This window comes from Sus scrofa, chromosome 13 (assembly GCF_000003025.6).
Source record: "Sus scrofa isolate TJ Tabasco breed Duroc chromosome 13, Sscrofa11.1, whole genome shotgun sequence".
NCBI lineage: Eukaryota > Metazoa > Chordata > Mammalia > Artiodactyla > Suidae > Sus > Sus scrofa.
The window spans coordinates 123,439,181-123,459,182 of record NC_010455.5 but is presented as its reverse complement, the minus strand read 5'-3'; the positions used below and the strand labels follow the sequence as shown (position 1 = coordinate 123,459,182).

Genomic DNA, 20,002 nt, shown 5'->3' with positions numbered 1-20,002 from the left:
TTGCTTCCAGTGAACAGAGCTTCAAAATAGACGCTTCTCATTGATTTGCTTCCTTGCTGTGAAATTCATGTTATCACTTTACACAGCTAATAGGTGGCAATGCTTTAAAGACAGGTTTCTAGCAAATACTATTTAAAATAGTTGCCTACAAATCATTTGTTTTAATCTAACAATTACATCTGGGTTCTATGAGATGAACTCAACTATCATGGAAAACACATGAAATGAGTAATTGGGCTTAAGAATTTAGAGGAATAACTCTCCCCAATGAACACTTCTTCACAACATTCAGAACAATGTATCAATCCCAGAAAAATCTAATTCAACCATAAGGTTCTAATAAGATGTATTTTACATTATGAAATATGACAAACTCATTTTCAGTGATGCTGCTAAATAAGATCTCTCAGTTCAGATCAGATTTAGGGTTCTTTTTATTTTTTTTTTTTTTGTCTTTTTTTTTTTTTTGCTATTTCTTTGGGCCGCTTCTGCGGCATATGGAGGTTCCCAGGCTAGGGGTCTAATTGGAGCTATAGCCGCCGGCCTACGCCAGAGCCACAGCAATGCAGGATCCGAGCCGCGTCTGCAACCTACACCACAGCTCAGGGCAACGCCGGATCGTTACCCCACTGAGCAAGGGCAGGGACCAAACCCGCAACCTCATGGTTCCTAGTCAGATTCATTAACCACTGCGCCACGACGGGAACTCCAAGGGTTCTTTTTAGACAGAAGGATTCAAGTCAAGTCCTGGACAACCGGGAAAACAGCCCTCACTGCACACTAGACCACCATCGTCACAATCTAGGATGAGGCAGAAGAGAGATCACCTAACAGGAGCACACTGAGGCAAAAGTGAAGTTGTTCAGCCTTTACTTACAGGAGAATCTCACAGATCCTGTGGCCCTTTTGTCCCATAGAATCCAAATATTTAAGACACTTTTTTCTCAGGTCTATCACCTATAATAGAAAAATGCAACATCCAAAAACAACCATAACAGGAGTGAAAATTTTATTTTTAAAAAGAAAAGCATCTTTTAAAGCACCCATACATGGACCAACATGAATGGATTTCTAAGACACATTTTTTAATAAAACACCACAGATAATACAAGCTTTGTGTCCATAAAATTATATTTTTCTATTCCTGGAGAAAGCCCTAAAACCTTATTTCTCAAAACATTAGGGTCCTATCAGAGTGATTTTTTTTTTTTTTTGCTTTTTAGGGCCGCACTTGCAGCATATGGAGGTTCCCAGTCTGTGGGTCAAATCGGAGCTGTAGCCGCTGGCCTACGCCACAGCCACAGCAACTCAGGATCCGAGCCACGTCTGCAACCTATACCACAGCTCATGGCAACGCTAGAACCTTAACCCACTGAGTGAGGCCAGGGATCAAACCTACATCCTCATGGATCCTAGCCAGGTTCGTTAACCGCTGAGCCATGAAGGGACCTCCCTGCATTTTTTCTTTATACCTTTATTTTACTACAATGAACCTATTACTGTCTTGTAAACAAAAGCAATAAAATAAATAATCTAAAAAAAAAAAAATAAAATAAATAATCTACATGTACTAAAGCTCTTTTCTATTAAAAATGAAAGGTCCAGAGTTCCTTGGTGGTTCAGTGGGTTATGGATCCAGCGTTCTTACCGCCATGGCTCTGGTTACTGGTGTGATGCGGGTTTGCTCCCTGGCCTGGGAACTTCCTCGTGCCACAGGGGAGGCCAAAAAATAAAAGGAAAGAAAGAAACTACACAGACTATCTTGTAGGTTTCTAACTTGTTCAAGTCAAAAACTAAAAAGGGACTCTGCAGAGCATGCCTTTAACAGAATATTAGCAGACTCTCACTGGACAGACAGGGGTAGCCTTAATAGCCTTTATTACATACACTTGGTTTTACTGCACTTCAGATACTGTGTTTTTTACAAATTGAAGATTTGTGGCAACCCTGCATTGAGCAAGTCTAAAAATGGCACTGACCATTTTTATAATAACAGTACTTCCTCGTTTCCTGTCTCTGTGTCATATTTTCTTAATTCTTTACAGTATTTCAAACTTTTTCACCACTACTATATTTGTTATGATGATCTGTGATGAGCAATCTTTTGATGTACTATTGCTAAATGATTACAACTCACTGAAGGCTCAGGTGATAGTTAGCTTAAAAAATATTTAACAATAGGAGTTCCCGTCGTGGCGCAGCGGAAATGAATCTGACTAGGAATCATGAGGCTGCAGGTTCGATCCCTGGTCTTGCTCAGTGGGTTAAGGATCCAGCATTGCCATGAGCTGTGGTGTAGGTCGCAGATGAGGCTCAGATCCCACGTTGCTGTGGCTCTGGCATAGGCTGGTGACTACAGCTCCGATTAGACCCCTAGCCTGGGAACCTCCATATGCCACAGGAGCAGCCCTAAAAAGACAAAAAAAAAAAACAGCCACAAGTATTTAGCAACAGAGTTTTGTTTTGTTTTCTGGCTGTGGCATGCAGAGAGGCTTGATATGGGATCTCGGTTCCCAGACCAGGGGCTGAACCCAGGCCACAGGGGTGAAAGCGCCAAGTCCTAACTACTAGACTACCAGGGAGCTCCCACAGCAACAAAGTACTTTTTTTTTGGTCTTTTTGGGGCCACGACAGGAACTCTCAACAAAGGTTTTTTTTTGTTTTTTTGTTTTTTTTTGCTTTTTAGGGCTGCACCCGAGGCATATGGAGGTTCCTAGGTTAGGGGTCCAATCGGAGCTACAGCTGCCGGCCTTTGCCACAGCCACAGAGATGTAGGATCCAAGCCACATCAGCATTGCCAGGAACTATGGTGTAGGTCACAGAGATGGCCTGGATCCAGCATTGCTGTGGCTGTGGCATATACCAACAGCTATTGCTACGATTCAACCCCTAGACTGGGAACTTCCATGTGCTGCGGGTGCGGCCCTAAAAAAAATAAAACAAAATTAAATAAAAAATAAATTAAAAGAAAAAAAAAGAAAATAGTCATTATCTAAACTCCAACAATTAACCCTCTCAACTTACCACCAGGCTCCAATGTACCTTTCGATGAATAGGCACCAGAATAAGTTCCTGTTCAAAGAGATTGACCCCTTTGGTCCATCTTTTCACTGCTTGGTAACCCCCAGACTTTAATTTTGGATAGAAGAAAGTACTGAATGCATAAAGTGCTGGATACCCTTGTTTTTTATTTCTTTCCATCAGAAGATTCATGTAAAAATTAATGACCTGTAATAACGAGAGAGCAGATGATGGAACATGGCAAGTGTATTATAAAAACTAGATTTCTACCTAATTGAATTAGGATGAATTAGAACTGGGGAAAGGGAAGGTACTAAAGAATGGGATAAAAGGGCTATTGATACAAGATAGAAAATAAAAAATGATCAATGCAGAATGGGAGGGATTAAAAAGCAAAGAGATTGTACTTTTGAGGCATATGAGTAAGAGAGCCAAAAGAAAGAACTCATAGAGAACATATGCAATAATGCAAAGGTGTACGTAACTATAACACACACAAAATATGGAGAAATATTAACTGGAAGTGAATTTTACTATATATAAATTATACCTCAATTGAAAAATTAATTGAAAAGAAATACAGCAAAAAATTAATATTTTGTTTATTTTTAAGTTGTGGTACTTTGGAACAATAATATCATTCCTTCACTCTTATACATTCTGAATTTTCTATAATAGACCTCATTATATTTATAATGTGAAACGAAGCATTCTAGCTTTACAAGAATGTGTTCCTATGTCAGCAGTCATAGAGCAGGGAGGAAGGAAGGCAAAGGGAAGAAAATTCAGAAGCTGAGTAGTTGGATAAAGGACCAGCTGGAGGAGTTACCATTGCGGCTCAGTGGAAACAAACCTGATTAGTATCCATGAAGATGCGGGTTCGATCCCTGGCCTGTTCAGTGGGTTAAGGATCCGGCATTGCCATGAGCTGCAGTGTAGATCGCAGATGCCGCTCAGATCTGGCACTGCTGATTTGATGCCTAGCCTGAGAAACGTCCATATACCAAAGATGTGGCCCTAAAGAGCAAAAAAAAAAAAAAAAAAAAAAAAAAAAGACCAACTGGAAAACTGGCAAGAACCAAGAGCTAGCTTTATTATTATTATTTTTTAATTTGGCTTTTTAGGGCCACACCCACAGTATATGGAGGTTCCCAAGTGAGGGGTCAAATCAGAGCTATTGCTGCCAGCCACAGCAATGCAAGATCTGAGCCATGTCTGTCAGCAATGCCAGATCCTTAACCCACTGAGCGAGGCCAGGGATAGAACCCGAAACCTCGTGGTTCCTAGTCGGATTTGTTTCCACTGTGCCACGAGGCAGGAACTCCCCAAGAGCTTGCTTTAGCCAAACATGTAAAGATACAAGATGACAATCAGGCCAATTTTAGTTATCATTCAAATAAATAAAATAACAGCATTATAAAAAGAAAATAACAGTGTTCCTTTATTATTAAGAAAAGATGGCTCCAGGGAGGTGGGATTAAGATGGCAGAACAGAAGGACTGGAGCTCAACTTCTCTCCTAAGAACAACAAAATTCACAACTAAAGACTGAGCATTCTTCACCCAAATGGACTGGAAACCATAAAAAAGATACCCTACTCCAGAAGAAAAAGAGGAGGCCACATCAAGAGGTAGGAGGGGTGATTTCGTGATATAAACAACCCCATACCTCCTGGGTGGGAAGCTCCACAGACTGGAAACTAACTGGTTCAGAGAGACTGACCTACAGGAGTGAGAGTTCTGAGCTCCACATCAAACCCTCACGTGTGGGAATGTGGCACCAGGAGAAAGAGCCCCGGAGCATCTGGCATTGAAGGCCAGTGGGGCTTGTGTGCAGGAGCTCCACAGGACTGGGGGAAACGGAGACCCCATTCTTAAAAGGAGCACACAGACTTTCACGTGCACTGAGTCCCAGGGCAAAGCAAAGTCTCCAAGGGAATCTGGGTCAAACCTGACCGCAGTTCTTGGAGGACATCCTGGGAAAACAGGGGTAAACGTGGCTTGTTGTGAGGGAAGGACATTGAAGGCAAAGCTCTCGGGAATATTCAGCAGCAGTGCCTTTCTCTGGAGGTGGCCATTTTGGGAAAATCTGGCCCCACCTGTCAGTCAGCTGCTGAGAAGTCCCAGGGCAAACAACAACCCAGGTGGGATCACAGCCCCGCCCCTCAATAAACAGGCTACTTAAAGACCCCTCAGGCACACAGCTGCCTCTAATCCCACCCAGAGACTAAGCCCCACCCACCAGAGGGATTAAAATCGGCTCCTCCTAACAGGGGGGCAGGCATCAGCCCCTCCCATCAGGAAGCCTACAGCAAGCCCCCCATACTGACTTCAGCCACAGGGGGGCAGACATCAGAAGTAAGAGAGGCTACAACTCTATTATCTGTAAGAAGATCACCACACCAAAAACCTATAAAAATGAAAAGACAGTGGACTATAACTCAGATGAGGGAGAAAGGAAAAAACCCAGAAAAACAGCTAAGTGAGGAGGAGATTCTTAGCCTCCAGGAAAAAGATTTTAGACTGTTGATGCTGAAGATGATGCAAGACATTGGAAATAAACTGGAGGCAAAGATGGATGACTTACAGGAAACACTGACCAAAGAGATACAAGATATAAAACTTAAATAAGAAGAGATGCAAAATACAATAACTGAAATAAAAAATCCACCAGAAGCAGCTAACAGCAGAATACAGGAGGCAGAAGAACGAATAAGCAAGGTGGAGGACAGATTAGTGGAAATTACGGATGCAGAACAGAAAAGAGAAAAAAGATTGAAAACAATGAAGAGAGTCTCAGAGAACTCTGGGACAACGTTAAATGCATCAGCATCTGTATTATAGGGGTGCCAGGAGAAGAGAGAGAGGAGACAAAAAAATATTCCAAGAGATAATACCTGAAAAATTCCCTAACATGGGGAAGGAATCATTCACTCAAATCCAGGAAGCACAATGAGTACCATATAAAATAAACCCAAGGAGGAACACCCCAAGACACATACTAATCAAACTGACCAAAATTAAAGACAGAGAAAATCTTGAAAGCAGCCAGGGAAAAGAAACAAATAACATACAAGGGAACCCCGATAAGGTTATCGGCAGATTTTTCAACAGAAACTCTGCAGGCCAGAAGAAAAGATGGCTCCAATAATAATTCATCTAAAATAAAGTATCACTTGCTTATTTCCTTCTATTTATCAGTTACACCCATAGTTTATAAAAACGTCACTGAAGACTAGTAAGTGAAGTAGTGGATGAAACAAAGCACTGATGCAAAAGGCAGCAATCAGAATTAATCATCTTTTGAAGGGCTAAGACATCTTTGTTTTAGATAAATGAAAGCTGCTTTATCAAACCCTTATTGTATAGAAACCACTTTGGTTACAGACAGAAAACAGTTAAGCATAATTATAGTCAAAGGAGGGAAAAAAAGACAACTTACTTCATCATTGAGCCAGTGATAGTTCTTCAAGGTCTGGATATCTCCTCGAGTGATTCGCAATTTGAAAGCACTACTTAGAATCTCATCCTGTGGGCCGTGACCTAGAGCATTACTGATTTCTTTTTCCATGTCCTGTATTAGAAAGTCCAGAGGTTGCTACTTTAATATAGAACAACTATCAGATACTAAAAGTCTGAGATTGAGAAAAGCTTTTCATCTTTGTAATACCTGACCTTTAAGTAAAATATACTATCAAAAACCTACTAAATTGAAGTATGAAAAGATCTCAATTTAAGACTACAAAGTAGTCTTACTAATGGTTACTAAAAACGCTAGTTCAGGATTTCCCATCTCGGCTCAGTGGTAACAAACCTGACTAGTATCCATGAGGATGTGGGCTTGATCCCCGGCCTCGATCATGGGTTGAGGATCCGGCACTACCGTGAGCTGTGGTGTAGGCTGCAGCTGCAGCTCAGATCCCATGTTGCTGTTGCTGTGGCCAGCAGCTGCAGCTCCAATTCAACCTCTAGCCTGGGAACTTCCATATGCCACACCTGTGGCCCTAAAAAGCAATAATAATAATAAATAAAAATAAATAATTTAGAATCTAGTTCAATTATTAGCTTCTGGAAACAATAACTTAGTAATAACATTTACATTTAAGATATAATCTCAATTATCCCACTACCATTTATTAAGTACTAAGAGCCAAATATGGTACCAGATGCTTGAAGCACATCATTGATCCCTGCTTGTGGAGAAAGTATTATCACCCTTTTAATAGAAGAGGTAAATCTCAAAGAATTTTGGCTACATGCTCAAAGTCATATAATGATTAAAAGGCAGAGCTAAGATTTGAACCCAGGCGAGTCTAACTCCCTAGCCTTTGCTCCTTTCATACTTTCCTTATCTACCCCTTGGACTTTTATTTTTAAGACATCAAAGTAATAAAATCAGGACATCAAAGAGATCATACTATCCATTTTGGACCTGAAGAGAATAAGCAGATAGCCAGAAACTAGAAAATTAGGCAGCAGTCTAGCAACTGAGTCCTTATTGAATACCTTCACTATTCTAAAGGATTATGCAGATAAATGCATATTTAAGCAACAAGCCTGAAACCATAAACTAAATAGGAATTATTTTTATCCAATGGAGTTCCCATCATGGCTCAGCAGATACAGGTCAGACTAGTATTCACGAGGATGCAGGTTCGATCTCTGGCCTTGCTCAGTGGGTTAAGGATCTGGCATTACCATGAACTGTAGTGTAGATCACAGACACAGCTCAGATCTGGCATTGCTATGGCTGTGGCATAGACCATCGGCTACAGCTCCGATTTGACTCCTAGCCTGGGAACCTCCATATGCTGCAGGTGTGGCCCTAAAAAGACACACACAAAAAAATTTCAATTCAGCTTCCCCCAACTAGGCACAATTTTGCAATTTTATGGATTTCTCTCTCCACCTGCATGCCCAATATACAGCAACAGATAGTCACTGAATAGGACTCACTACCACCCACCAAGACAACAAATGGAGGAGCCAAGATGTGGCTCACTTTTAAAAATGAGAATTTTTAACTACCTTCACCTCCTTGTTTTCTCTAAGTTTTTACTTATAGAAATGTTTCAAATGCAATAATCAACGAAAGGAGCATTTTCATGAATCATAATCACTTAACAAAATACTGCAATGAATTCAATCCTAATGTCAAATCCATACTATGTAACCCAAGTATTTTAAGGTTAGAATCTACAAAGAACCCATTATATTCCAAGACATGTGACATATTACATCTACTCACATTTACTGAACATTAATCAAATTCCTTAGGCCACCTTCACAGTTCACTAATGATCACTGTAGCCAGGGACTGACTAGCCCCTAGGCCTGACTGCCTGCACATATACATCCCCTAGCCCAGAGAAACCCCCCCTTAAAACATAACATTCTTAAAGTCTTGAATAACTGAAGTTATTTAAAAACATGCCTCTTATAGCACTGGGAACTATATCTAGTCACTTATGATGGAGCATGATGGAGGATAATGTGAGAAAAAGAATGTTATATATGTACGTGTGACTGGGTCACTTTGCTGTACAGCAGAAAATTGACAGAACACTGTAAACCAACTAAAATGGAAGAAATAAAAATCATTAAAAAAAATGCCTCTTATTCCAATCAACAGAAGAAACAATACCTCTGTAAGTTCAAGAAGATCTTCCGTCCTCTTATCCCTCTCTTTGCCTGAGCAATTTTTTTCTTTTGTCTCAAGTATTGACATTTTCCTCCTGAGTAAGCCATTGCTTCCACTGCCTAGGCGGAGTCGGGCTGATACTTCTTCAGACAGGTCAGGTTCCAGCTGGTGTCCCCTCCTCTGATCAAAAAAGTCCCCATATTCTACCGACATGTTTGGTACTTGCACATATAAACATACGTAACACATGAAATACAAAACAGTGCCACTATCTTGAAAAGAAAAGTAGTAAATCCTCAAATGAGGAGATTAAGCATAGCTACCTGTCCCTATAAAAGGGAACAAAAAATGTTCAAGACCTAAGGCTCCCAACAGGACACCTCAATTATGAACCATGAAAAAGAACACTCACCAGCTTCCCTGTAGGTAGCAAGAAGAGTATTTTCAGTTCTCTTATCTCAATTAAAAATAATATAGGAGTTCCCACTGTGGCTCAGCATGTTAAGAACCCAACACAGTGTCTGTGAGGATCCCTGGCCTTGCTCAATGGGTTAAGGATCCAGTATTGCTGTACGCTGTGGCACAGGCTGGCAGCTGCAGCTCTGATTTGGCCCCTAGCCCGGGAACTTCCATATGCCACAGGTTTGGCCTTAAAAAAATAAAAATATAATAAAATGTTTTTAAAAAGAAAAGTATAGTTAAAAGACATTTTGTAAAGTTTTTAAAAAGCAATAATCCCATCACTCCAAGTAAACCACTGCTGGAGTTCCCCTGTGGTGCAGCAGCTTAAGAATCCAGCACTGTCACTGCAGCAGCTCAGGTTGCTATTATGATGAGGGTTCAATTCCTGACTCGGGAAGCCGAGGGCACAGCCAAAAACAAAAGTAAACAATAAAATAAATAAATAAACTACTGCTATTCCATTCTTATACTAAGTAATCTTATCTATTTCATCCTTTTTAAAAAGTAATTATATACTACAGGAAAATACACAAAACATTAATGTACCACTTAATTTTTGTAAAATTAACACCTGTGTAACCACCACTCAGTCAATAAAAAGAATTCTGGGAGTTCCCGTCGTGGCGCAGTGGTTAACGAATCCGACTAGGAACCATGAGGTTGCGGGTTCGGTCCCTGCCCTTGCTCAGTGGGTTAATGATCGGGCGTTGCCATGAGCTGTGGTGTAGGTTGCAGACGCGGCTCGGATCCCACGTTGCTGTGGCTCTGGCGTTGGCCGGTGGCTACGGCTCCGATTCGACCCCTAGCCTGGGAACCTCCATATGCCGCGGGAGCGGCCCAAGAAATAGCAAAAAAAGACAAAAAAAAAAAAAAAAAAAAAAAGAATTTTGCCAGCATCCCATAAACTCATTGATAAGAACCTTTCCTTATCATGAACCTATGTAAATAATCCTTACTAATAAGGTCTTTAAGTCATCTGGTAGGCAAACATTTAAAATCAAGAAACCTATTTAGAAATAGAGCATTGGACTAGAATCACACTCTCAACACACATAACCAGTACTCTTCACTCTAGCTAACTGCCAGGTACTGCTCCTAGGAAACCAGAAGCTGCTGGCCCTTTCCCATGGTCCCAGATAGCCATGCCTTTAGGTTCAGCAAACATGGAAGCAGGATGTAGGCTTTAGCCAGGTAACAAATACACCCTGAAGTCCTCTCTCAGGCTTAGCTCCACTCTTCTTTCAGTTTTTATTCCACAGATGATAAACAGTAATTATACACAAAAAGCTTCTCTCTGATCACTGGAAACGGGTAACATTAGAAAAGGGAACATTCTAAAAGTTATGACTTAGACTTTAGACTAATTCTTGTGAAGAGATCAAATGTAAAAAGAGAAATCTGATCAAACTGATACTTAATACAAAGCAGTTCCCTAAACTTTGGTATTTCTATTATCTAGAGTGTGAAATAATCTAAAACTTCAAGTTTGCATTTAGTTTAGGAATAGCCTTCTTTTGAACATGGAGTGTTTAGTAAAACACTTTGCCATTATTATTAAAAATGTTGGTATTGCTATGGAGATCACTGGAACACTTCTCATGCTAATACTTATATAGAAAATGTAAAATCCCAGTAAGAAGATTAGTAATATTTTCAAGTAAATACGAAGTCTTGACTCTGAAAAGAAAGTCCCGCACAAATATTTTCCCTAAAGACATATGGTTTTAAAAAAATTCTCCAGGGAGTTTCTGTCTGTGATTCAGCAGAAACGAATCTGACTGGCATCCATGAGGACACAGTTTCGGTCCCTGGCCTCGCTCAGTGGATTAAGGATCCGGCCTTGCTATGGCTGTGGCATAGGCTCTCATTCAACCCCTAGCCTGGGAACCTCCATATGCCTCGGGTGTGGTCCTAAAAAGACCAAAAAAAAAAAAAAAATCTCCAAAAGAAGCCAAGCAAAACAGACAAAGATTGGGATAGAGGCAAGCTGGTCTCTCTTTCAAGGGTGGCTACCACGCAGAGTTAAAAATCCAGCAACTCAGAAAAAGCCAAAGGTATACACCTTCCATGCCTGTTGCTTTTTCAAAGGAAACAACAGAAATAGAAATCAAGAGTAACACATATTATCTTTCTTATTTTTCACAGGCACCAAAATGTTAATGTTAAGTCAGGTGAGAGAGTAAAAAGACATAAACTTTAACCAGGGTTTCTACTTACACTTTCATTGTCTAGTCTGATTCCAACTGTCTTCTCTGTATCAGAAATTTTCCCCTTTGAACACCTGAGGAAAAAACTGTGAGATTACAGACTGAATGATTTTAATCTAGTACATGTTAAACTAATTTTAGAAATAAGATTTAATAATTGTAAACAAATACTGCCTTGAGTTTGCATAATCTTCTAAACCAAAGTTTAGCAAAATTTTTCTAAAAAGGATCAGATAATAAATATCTTAGGTTTTGCAGGTCTTACAGTTTTTGTCATATCTTCTCAATCATCATTGTAGTTTAAAAAGAGCCCTAAGTATTACATAAATGAATGAGCTTGACTATGCCCAATAAAACTTTACTTTTTACAGGCAGGTGGGCCAGATTTGACCCATCGACCACAGTTTACCAAACTCTGCAATTAATAAACCAGCATCCAAAATCCTACAGCATGTAGAAATCCCTTCACTGTCCATATGCTAGAGATGCCCACCACATCTACACTTAGTTAAGCAGCACCTGTGCCTCCCAACTCATAATGCCCAGGAGAGAAGGGCAGCACCCCAAGCTAGGGTGGGCATCTGACACAACAGCTACCTATGTACCCACATAAGCTGACCAGCCACCAGAGATGAGGAGGGTTCACAATTCCTCAGACATGGTAAGTCATAAATGTAGTTTACAAAGTAAAAAAATAATGTCAAAAGAAAGCTTAGAATAAACTGAACCATGTACCTCTTTTCGCTTCTCACTGAACACAGAGGTCCTCTTGTTTCAACGACTCTATCTGTGAGGATGTTTAAAAAAAAAAAGTTTCCTTTATTAATCAATCATACGCCAGAATTTCAATTTGCAGTTTCCAAAGTATCAAGATATTGATTTACACTGAAATGCTAAAACAGGTTCCAAAGACATTAGCCTTCTTATAAATTAATTGCTTAAAAAAGCATAAATCTCTTTCTCCTTCCAATAATATCTTTAATGTAAACTAATTCCGTTCATTTGAAGAGCTATCCTTTAGGATCATTTAGTGAACAAGTAGAGAAATACAAGGAAATTAATATAATATAATACAAAATTAATTTTAGGCCCACAAAATATGTGCTACAATGTAACACCTAGGAATAATAATCAAGAGGTACTTTACAAATCGGCTTTATCTTAAAATAGCTTTTTTACTAAACTGCTGGTACTAGATAAGCCCCGGTCAATGCCCTGGGGTCTGATTTTTGTCTTTTAGTTTGGTACACCATCTTTTTGTGGTATTTTTCAATTCTATATGCACTTGAACAAGGTCAATATATTAAGATAGGGCTAAATCTGGGAACTCACATTGTTTTGGAACAAATTGAGTTGTTCTGACTCCATGACTTTGCTCTTCCCCCCAGCTTTTGGTCTTTAATGTGTCCATCTGACTTCTTTGAGAACTTAGAAACACAAAAAGTGAAGATCAAATACAAAAGGAAAAACTACCATAAGTATTCATTATCTCTGTCTGGCAAGCTTCTCCAAACAGGAGTAACTGATAACCCTGAAACATCAAATTACGAAAAAGGATATAACATAGCATCATCTGGGACTAGGATAAAGAGTCTAATCCTGATTCTAATATTCCAACCAAGTTACCTTATCTCCAGTTTCTCCATTATAAAATTGATCTCAATCCCCAGCGCCACCTTGAGTAAAACAAATTTCAGTGTGATAAAACCCAAGTTAAAAGATGAAAAAAAAAATTTTGTCTCTTTTTAGGGCTGTACCCATAGCACATGAAGTCCTCAGGCTAGGGGTCAAATTGGAGCTGTAGCTGCTGGCCCAAGCCATAGCCACAGCAATTCCGGATTCGAGCCGAGTCTGCCACCTACACCACAGCTTATGGCAACGCTGGATTCTTAACCCACTGATCAAGGCCAGGGATCGAACCCACACCCTTGCCCTCATGGATATTAGTTGGTTCATTACCACTGAGCCACAAAGGGAACTTCTTAAAAAATTTTAAATGACATACTGGAATGGATCCCAAAACAACATATTGAAACCAAGAACATAAGGAGCAAAACAATTTGAGGAGCCTGCTGACATGATAAAACAAATAGTTCATGAAACATACTGCTGCTTCCAACAGTGGCTGGTCAAAATAAGGAAAAAGATGTCTGGCAAGGCATTTATCCTGTTAGCTCAACTTACCCATGATGAGTTGAAGTTACAGGAGGAACGGAGTTTCCATGACCACCTTCTTTAAGGCGTTCCAATAACCTTCGGTATTTCTCTCTTTCCTCTTTTTGAACACCCTAAATAAAACAAAGCATTCAGATAACTACTAGCATATCAAATCTATACTTAAATCATAAACAAAGACTAAGAGATCAAAAGCAGCCCACAGATTTTTTTAAATGAACTAGTTTATTTACAACGTTGTGCCAATTTCTGCTGTACAGCAAAGTGGCTTGGTCATACGTGTATATGTATATATATACACATATATACTTTTTTTTTTTCTTTTTATGGCCACACCCACAGCAGATGCATGTTTCAGGGCCAAGGGTCAAATAGAGCTGCAGCTGCAGGCCTATGCCACAGCCATGGTAACAATGGATTCAAGCAGCAGCTTGCAACACCGGATCCTTAACCCACTGAGCAAGGCCAGGATCAAACCTATATCCTCAAGGACACTAGGTCATGTTCTTTACCTACTGAGCCACAACAGGAACTTACTACATTTTTTTCCAATCATCTACCAAGAGATTGGATATAATTCTCTATGCTATAGAGTAGGACTTTATTGTTATAGATGTTTTATTCGCCAGCACAGTGCTTAGTTATTTTGTTTTTTTAAAAAAAAATTCAATGATCTTTTAATTTCTTCACACTGAAAAAAAAAAAAAAATCCAAAACACTCTGGCCTCACTGAAACACTCTTTCAACAATCTGGAGCTATGTTAGGCTATACCCTTTGGTCAGCTACTCACTCCAGCCCATTTTACTAATTTATATTACCTGCTAGACATTGCCAGCAACTGAGTTTTTGACAGTAGACTGAGTTAACCACAAAAAACTCTGCAGAATTAATCCACTTGTATATTCAGAACATTCAGCCTTCAAAATGGAACTGGTCTCAGAAAGTCACCAATGACCCTCTTTGGCCAAATCCAACAGACAATTTTGTCATCTGACATCTCTCTCCAGCATCTCACCCTGCTGATCTCGTCTTGCCTTCCTGGATAATACACTCTAATTTCTTATCTTCTCAGTCTCAGTGCGGATCATTTCTTCTGCCTGCTCCCGGATGTTAGATGGTTCTGCCCATTCTCTCTTCTCACACTACATTCTCTCCCTGAGGAATCTTTTTAGCTCTCTTAATTTATCTACAACCAATATGCAGAAGATTCAGAAATGTGTCCCTAACTCTGCCTTCCTTTCAGAACTCCCACCACCTGTATCCAAGAGTCTATAGGACAGGTCTTCTTGAATGTTTCACAGGCACTTTATACAATGTCTAAAACTGAAGTCATCATCTTCCCCCTAAACATAGAGGGTGTCCTGTTCAGTGGCACATATATATCCAAAACTGAAACCGGGAACTCGGGCTCTTCCCTCTAACTTTATATCATATTTAACCAATAAATATGTCCTTAATAATATTACCTTCTAATATTTCTCAAATACAGCCTGTATCTCCCATATATATCTGCTCAGTCCCATCTCCAATTTCTCATCTAGGAGGTACTGAAGCCTACTTTAATATGTCTCCTTAAAATCCCCTGTAGGACTGTGGTCCATTCTTTCCTCTGGCTATGGTTTGCTGATTACAATGTATAAGCTCTTAGAGAACAGAGACCATATTTTATTCAATTTACAATTGCTGAAAACTGGCACAGCGTCTGGGACCCAAATAAATATTTCTTTGATGAACTAAACTAAATGGCTGGGGAAAGCCATATACCAAATTGCAATAGGTAATGGTCTGGGGAAATGTCAGAGACAGGAATAGTTCTAAATTCTCCTGGAATAAGTGAAGATTTCAAAAGGGAAATGAAGATTGTTGATGAAGACATCATGCTTAGTGCCCTGAAAAGGGAAGGAAAAAGCAGACATGTACACCATCTACTCCTACTTAGTCACAGTTATTACAGCTTATAAAAGAAACAAGTTAGAGTAATTCAGGCACCCGAAAAGAATCTATAATCGTATCTTTTCCTAACATGATTCCTTTTTCTTCCTTATAGTGAAAATAATTCTATCTGAAAACTGATGAAATTACAAATCTATTCTAGAAAGATACATTACAAGCATCGCAGTCAAATAGGAGCCAGATAGAGAAGAGAGATTGGGAGATTTACAGTCCCTGTGCACCCTCTTATACCTTTTGAATTCTGTACCACAGTATACATATTTTCCCACCCCACAAATTCCTAAAATCACTTTTAAAAGAGACCAAGCTAAAAGCGCTTACCTCCTCCACAGTACAATGGGGACGCCTCAGACCCTTGCCACCCTCTTCAGAAATCATCTCTGTTACAACCTGTTCCTGAGGTTTCCAAGTTAAGGAACTCTCTGGATGTCCTTTGCTATGGCGACGGCCACCTGGTCTTCTGTTATAGCCTTCTGAGCTCAAAGTAAAACTGAGAGACAGGAAAAAAAAAGAAGTTATTCCCAAACTGCTTAAATTACCAGAATTTAAGCTCCAGACCATTCTGCAATTGAGCTGTCTCAGGTTAAGCTTGCTCTAGGCAAGTCATACAACTACCACTCACAGAAATTAGATCTCTAGAGCAGAGGGCACCCAGAATTCTGCTATGGGATGTCTACTTCCAGTCACAGGGCTGCCACATGAAAGCCTCTGCCTTCTTCCTCATGCCAAATTTTCCAACTGCAACTCTGGATTTAGCTCCTTATTAGACCACATACCCTCCTCTCGTGCTGCACTCTTCCTTTAGTCATTTGGCACCACTGGAATTATTGCTGTGACTGTTTAGTATCTGCACGCCACACTAAACTTTAAACTCCATGAGATTTCATCTTTTCACCACTATATCCTGCTACATGATCTAAGCCAAAAGGCACTCAATCAATATCTGCTAAATAACAAATTATGAATACTCAATTAATAAATGCTAAAGAATCAGAAGCTATGAAGCCTACCTAGTCATTGTTGCTGTGTGACAGAGCCTGGCCTTCCTGTCATTACCAATAAAGGAACAAACTGACATCATACCTCTCCTGGTGTGAAGTTTAAGAAAGGACACAATATCACGTATATTGTATATTTTTACCAAAAAATTTGCATAATCTAAGACAAATGAGTAAATGTCAGATGAAATTAAAGGACATCCTACAAAAGCAATGCTCTGTACTCTTTAAAAATGTCTATGTTATTAAAGACAAGGAAGGGCTGAGGAGGTGTTCTGTATTAAAGGAGATCAAAGAGACATGAAACTTAAATGTAACACAAGATCCTGCAACGAATCGTGAACCAGAAAAAAAATCTCTATAATAGAGAAATTTAAATAAGATTATGTAGTAGTATTGGATCAATATTAAATTTTCTGATTTTTGGTAATCTGTGTTTATATAAGTGAATGTCCTCATTCTTAAGAAACTCATACTCGGAGCTCCCACTGTGGCTCAGCAGTTAACAAACCTGACTAGTATCCATGAGAACTCGGGTTCGATCCCTGGCCTCACTCAGTGGGTTAAGGATCCCGTGTTGCTGTGAGCTACAGTGTAGGTCACAGATGGGGCTCAGATCTGGCATTGCTGTGGCTGTGGTATAGGCCAGTGGCTACAGCTCCTATTCGATCTCTAGCCTGGGAACTTCCATATGCTGCAGGTGTGGCCCTAAAAAGACAAAAAAATAAACAAAATAAAATAATAGCTTTAGAGAGAAGAAAAGATATTGCATCCTTGTAATAAAAACTTGATGTTTGAAGAAAACATCATGGGAATAGGGAGTGAGAGGAGAATGCTTACAACTTAAAAACTATGAAGCCAAAAAAACAAACACATAAAAGACAACTATGTAAATATATGTACATTCATACAACTATATATATATACAGTGTATTACACACACACACACACACGGGCAGTAAAAGTTTTTTTTTTAAAAAAAGGCAAGGACAGGAGTTCCCATCGTGGCGCAGCAGAAATGAATCCAACTAGGAACCATGAGGTTGAGGGTTCAATCCCTGGCCTCGCTCAGTGGGTTAAGGATCTGGTATTGCCATGAGCTGTGATGTAGGTCACAGACACAGCTCAAATCCCGTATTGCTATGGCTATGGTATAGGCTGGCAGCTGTAGCTCCAATTTGACTCCTAGCCTGGGAACCTCCACATGCCACGGGTGCAGCCCTAAAAAGCAAAAAAATTAAAAATAAATAAAATAAAATAAAATTTAAAAAGGCAAGGACGACAACAAAAGAAGAGAATAATACAAGAAAATTAAATTAGCTCAATCCATAAGGTCCAATATCCAAGCAATAGAAATTCTAGAAAGTGAGGACACAGAGAGAAGAAAATTATTAATAAAATAGTAAGAATAGTTCACTGTATGAAAATTTGTCAGGTTATAAACAATTTCTTCATTGTTCTATATGCATATTATATTTCAAAAAAGTTTAGAAGTGAGCAATAATTCTTTTTTAAAAGGTTTTCAAAATTAGATGCTAAAGGCATATAATATGGTAGAAAAATAACACACACTAGAATACAAGTCTTTCACCAGCTGTATGATAATCGGCAATTTACTAACCTCAGAATACTTACTTAACAAGACTACATGATAGAATAAAAGTGAGAATACCTAGCAAAAGTAAGCATTTAAAAATTACTAAGTTTCCATTTACAGAAAGGCAGAATTAACACTCACCCAAAAGAAGGCAGGACTCTACGTGGCTGATCTCGAGTTACTGTCACTCTGATCTTTGGATAGTCACTTATTCCATTAGGAGATTTATTACCTATTTTTAAAATGCATTTGTAATTGTAAAAGAAAACAAAAAACACAAAAAAAACTGTGAACAGTCTGCATTAGAAAAGAAAATCTGGGAGTTCCCGTCGTGGCTCAGTGGTTAACGAATCCAATAGGAACCATGAGGTTGCGGGTTCGATCCCTGGCCTTGCTCAGTGGGTTCAGGATCCGGCATTGCCGTGAGCTGTGGTGTAGGTCGCAGACTTGGCTCGGATCTGGCATTGCTGTGGCTCTGGTGTAGGCCAGCGGCTACAGCTCCAATTCGACCCCTAGCCTGGGAACCTCCATATGCTGCGAGTGTGGCCCTAAAAAGACAAAAAAAAAAAAAAAAAAAGAAAGAAAGAAAAGAAAATCTGTAAGCAGTCTAAATAAACTAAATTCTTATTTTTTCAAATTATCTTACTATCCAGCACAAATTTTGTAAAAGTTAAAGGAAAAGCAATAGTTCTTAGTCTGTCTTTGCTCTCAGGTAGGTAGCAACAATTTATAGGAAAGCTTTACTAGTTTTGCTTGCTAGAGCCAACAAGAGGCATGGAGAATTCAATTATTATAAACTCTTTGTAATCTAATCAAACTGAGCAAATTTTTCAAATTGTTTCTTCTTCCCAAGAAAACAGAGGTATTTTTAAGTGAAAATCTGCCATATGTTTCACTGGAAGCTTCCAATACCTATGAGATGGTTACTATACTTCAAAAAAGGGTAACAAAATTTTCAACGGCCATGTTTTCTGCTGGCGCTGCTATGGGCTGGGCAGGTGGAGGTGGGACTCCAAAATGCAAAGAGGTCTAAAGCTGAAAGTTTTTTCTTAAGGCAATAGCAGCAAAACCTAAACTAACCTGAATTCATTTGTTTGTAAAACATTGTTGTTATTATTATTATTATTATTGGTCTATTTTTTGTCTCTTTAGGGCAACACCCACAGCATATGGAGGTTCCCAGGCTAGGGGTCGAGTCGGAGCTGTAGCCGCTGGCCTACACCAGAGCCACAGCAATGCCAGATCCGAGCCAAGTCTGCGACCTACACCACAGCTCACGGCAATGCCGGATCCTGAACCCACTGAGCAAGGCCAGGGATCGAACCCGCAACCTCATGGTTCCTATTGGATTCGTTAACCACTGAGCCACAACGGGAACTCCATGTTTGTAAAATATGACTTGAACCAATCTTCAATCCTGTTGGGGTTTTTAAGATAATATTCAATAAACAATAAAAACATTGGAATTCCTGGAGTTCCCTTTGTAGCTCAGCAGAAACAAATCTGACTAGCATCCATGAGGACCCAGGTCCCATCCCTAGCCTCACTCAGTGGGTTAAGGATGTGGCTCTACTGTGAACTATGGCGTAGGTCACAGACATGGCTCAGATCCCACTTTGCTATGGCTGTGGTATAGGCCGGCAGCTGTAGCTCTGTCTGATTCAACCCCTAGCCTGGGAACTTCCATATGCCACAGGTGTGGCCTTAAAAAAAAAAAAAAAAAGGAATTCCCAAACATATCTCCAAGAGTTTGAGATTAGAGATTATGGACTTCATATAAGAAATCTGCCCTAGGGATACCTGGGCTCCACTGACTAGGCTACACACCCACAGAAACACAGTGCTGATACTTTAGGCACAAAGATAAATTTACCATCCCCTCTAAATGTCAATCTTCTGAACACATAACTTCTCTAAAGGCTCTTTTCCCCCCTTTCTCTCAAACTTT

General features: G+C 39.6%; 1 protein-coding gene across 8 annotated transcripts in view; it reads right to left on the bottom strand.

Annotated features, from left to right (window-relative positions):
• The window catches only part of SENP2 (SUMO1/sentrin/SMT3 specific peptidase 2), a 39,999-nt gene that overhangs the window by 10,731 nt on the left and 9,266 nt on the right, over positions 1-20,002 (bottom strand). For 5 of the 8 annotated variants that reach the window (XM_021069989.1, XM_021069992.1, XM_021069990.1 and 2 more), the window contains 10 exons: positions 18,196-18,286; positions 15,781-15,949; positions 13,515-13,618; positions 12,663-12,757; positions 12,066-12,117; positions 11,341-11,416; positions 8,665-8,841; positions 6,463-6,594; positions 3,025-3,228; positions 878-957 (listed from right to left, as the gene is read on the bottom strand). In XM_021069989.1, the coding sequence (XP_020925648.1) occupies positions 878-957; positions 3,025-3,228; positions 6,463-6,594; positions 8,665-8,841; positions 11,341-11,416; positions 12,066-12,117; positions 12,663-12,757; positions 13,515-13,618; positions 15,781-15,949; positions 18,196-18,286 (1,180 nt within the window). The remainder of the gene's footprint in view (positions 1-877; positions 958-3,024; positions 3,229-6,462; positions 6,595-8,664; positions 8,842-11,340; positions 11,417-12,065; positions 12,118-12,662; positions 12,758-13,514; positions 13,619-15,780; positions 15,950-18,195; positions 18,287-20,002) is intronic. The other 3 variants (XM_021069991.1, XM_021069996.1, XM_021069993.1) reach the window with 1 other exon arrangement.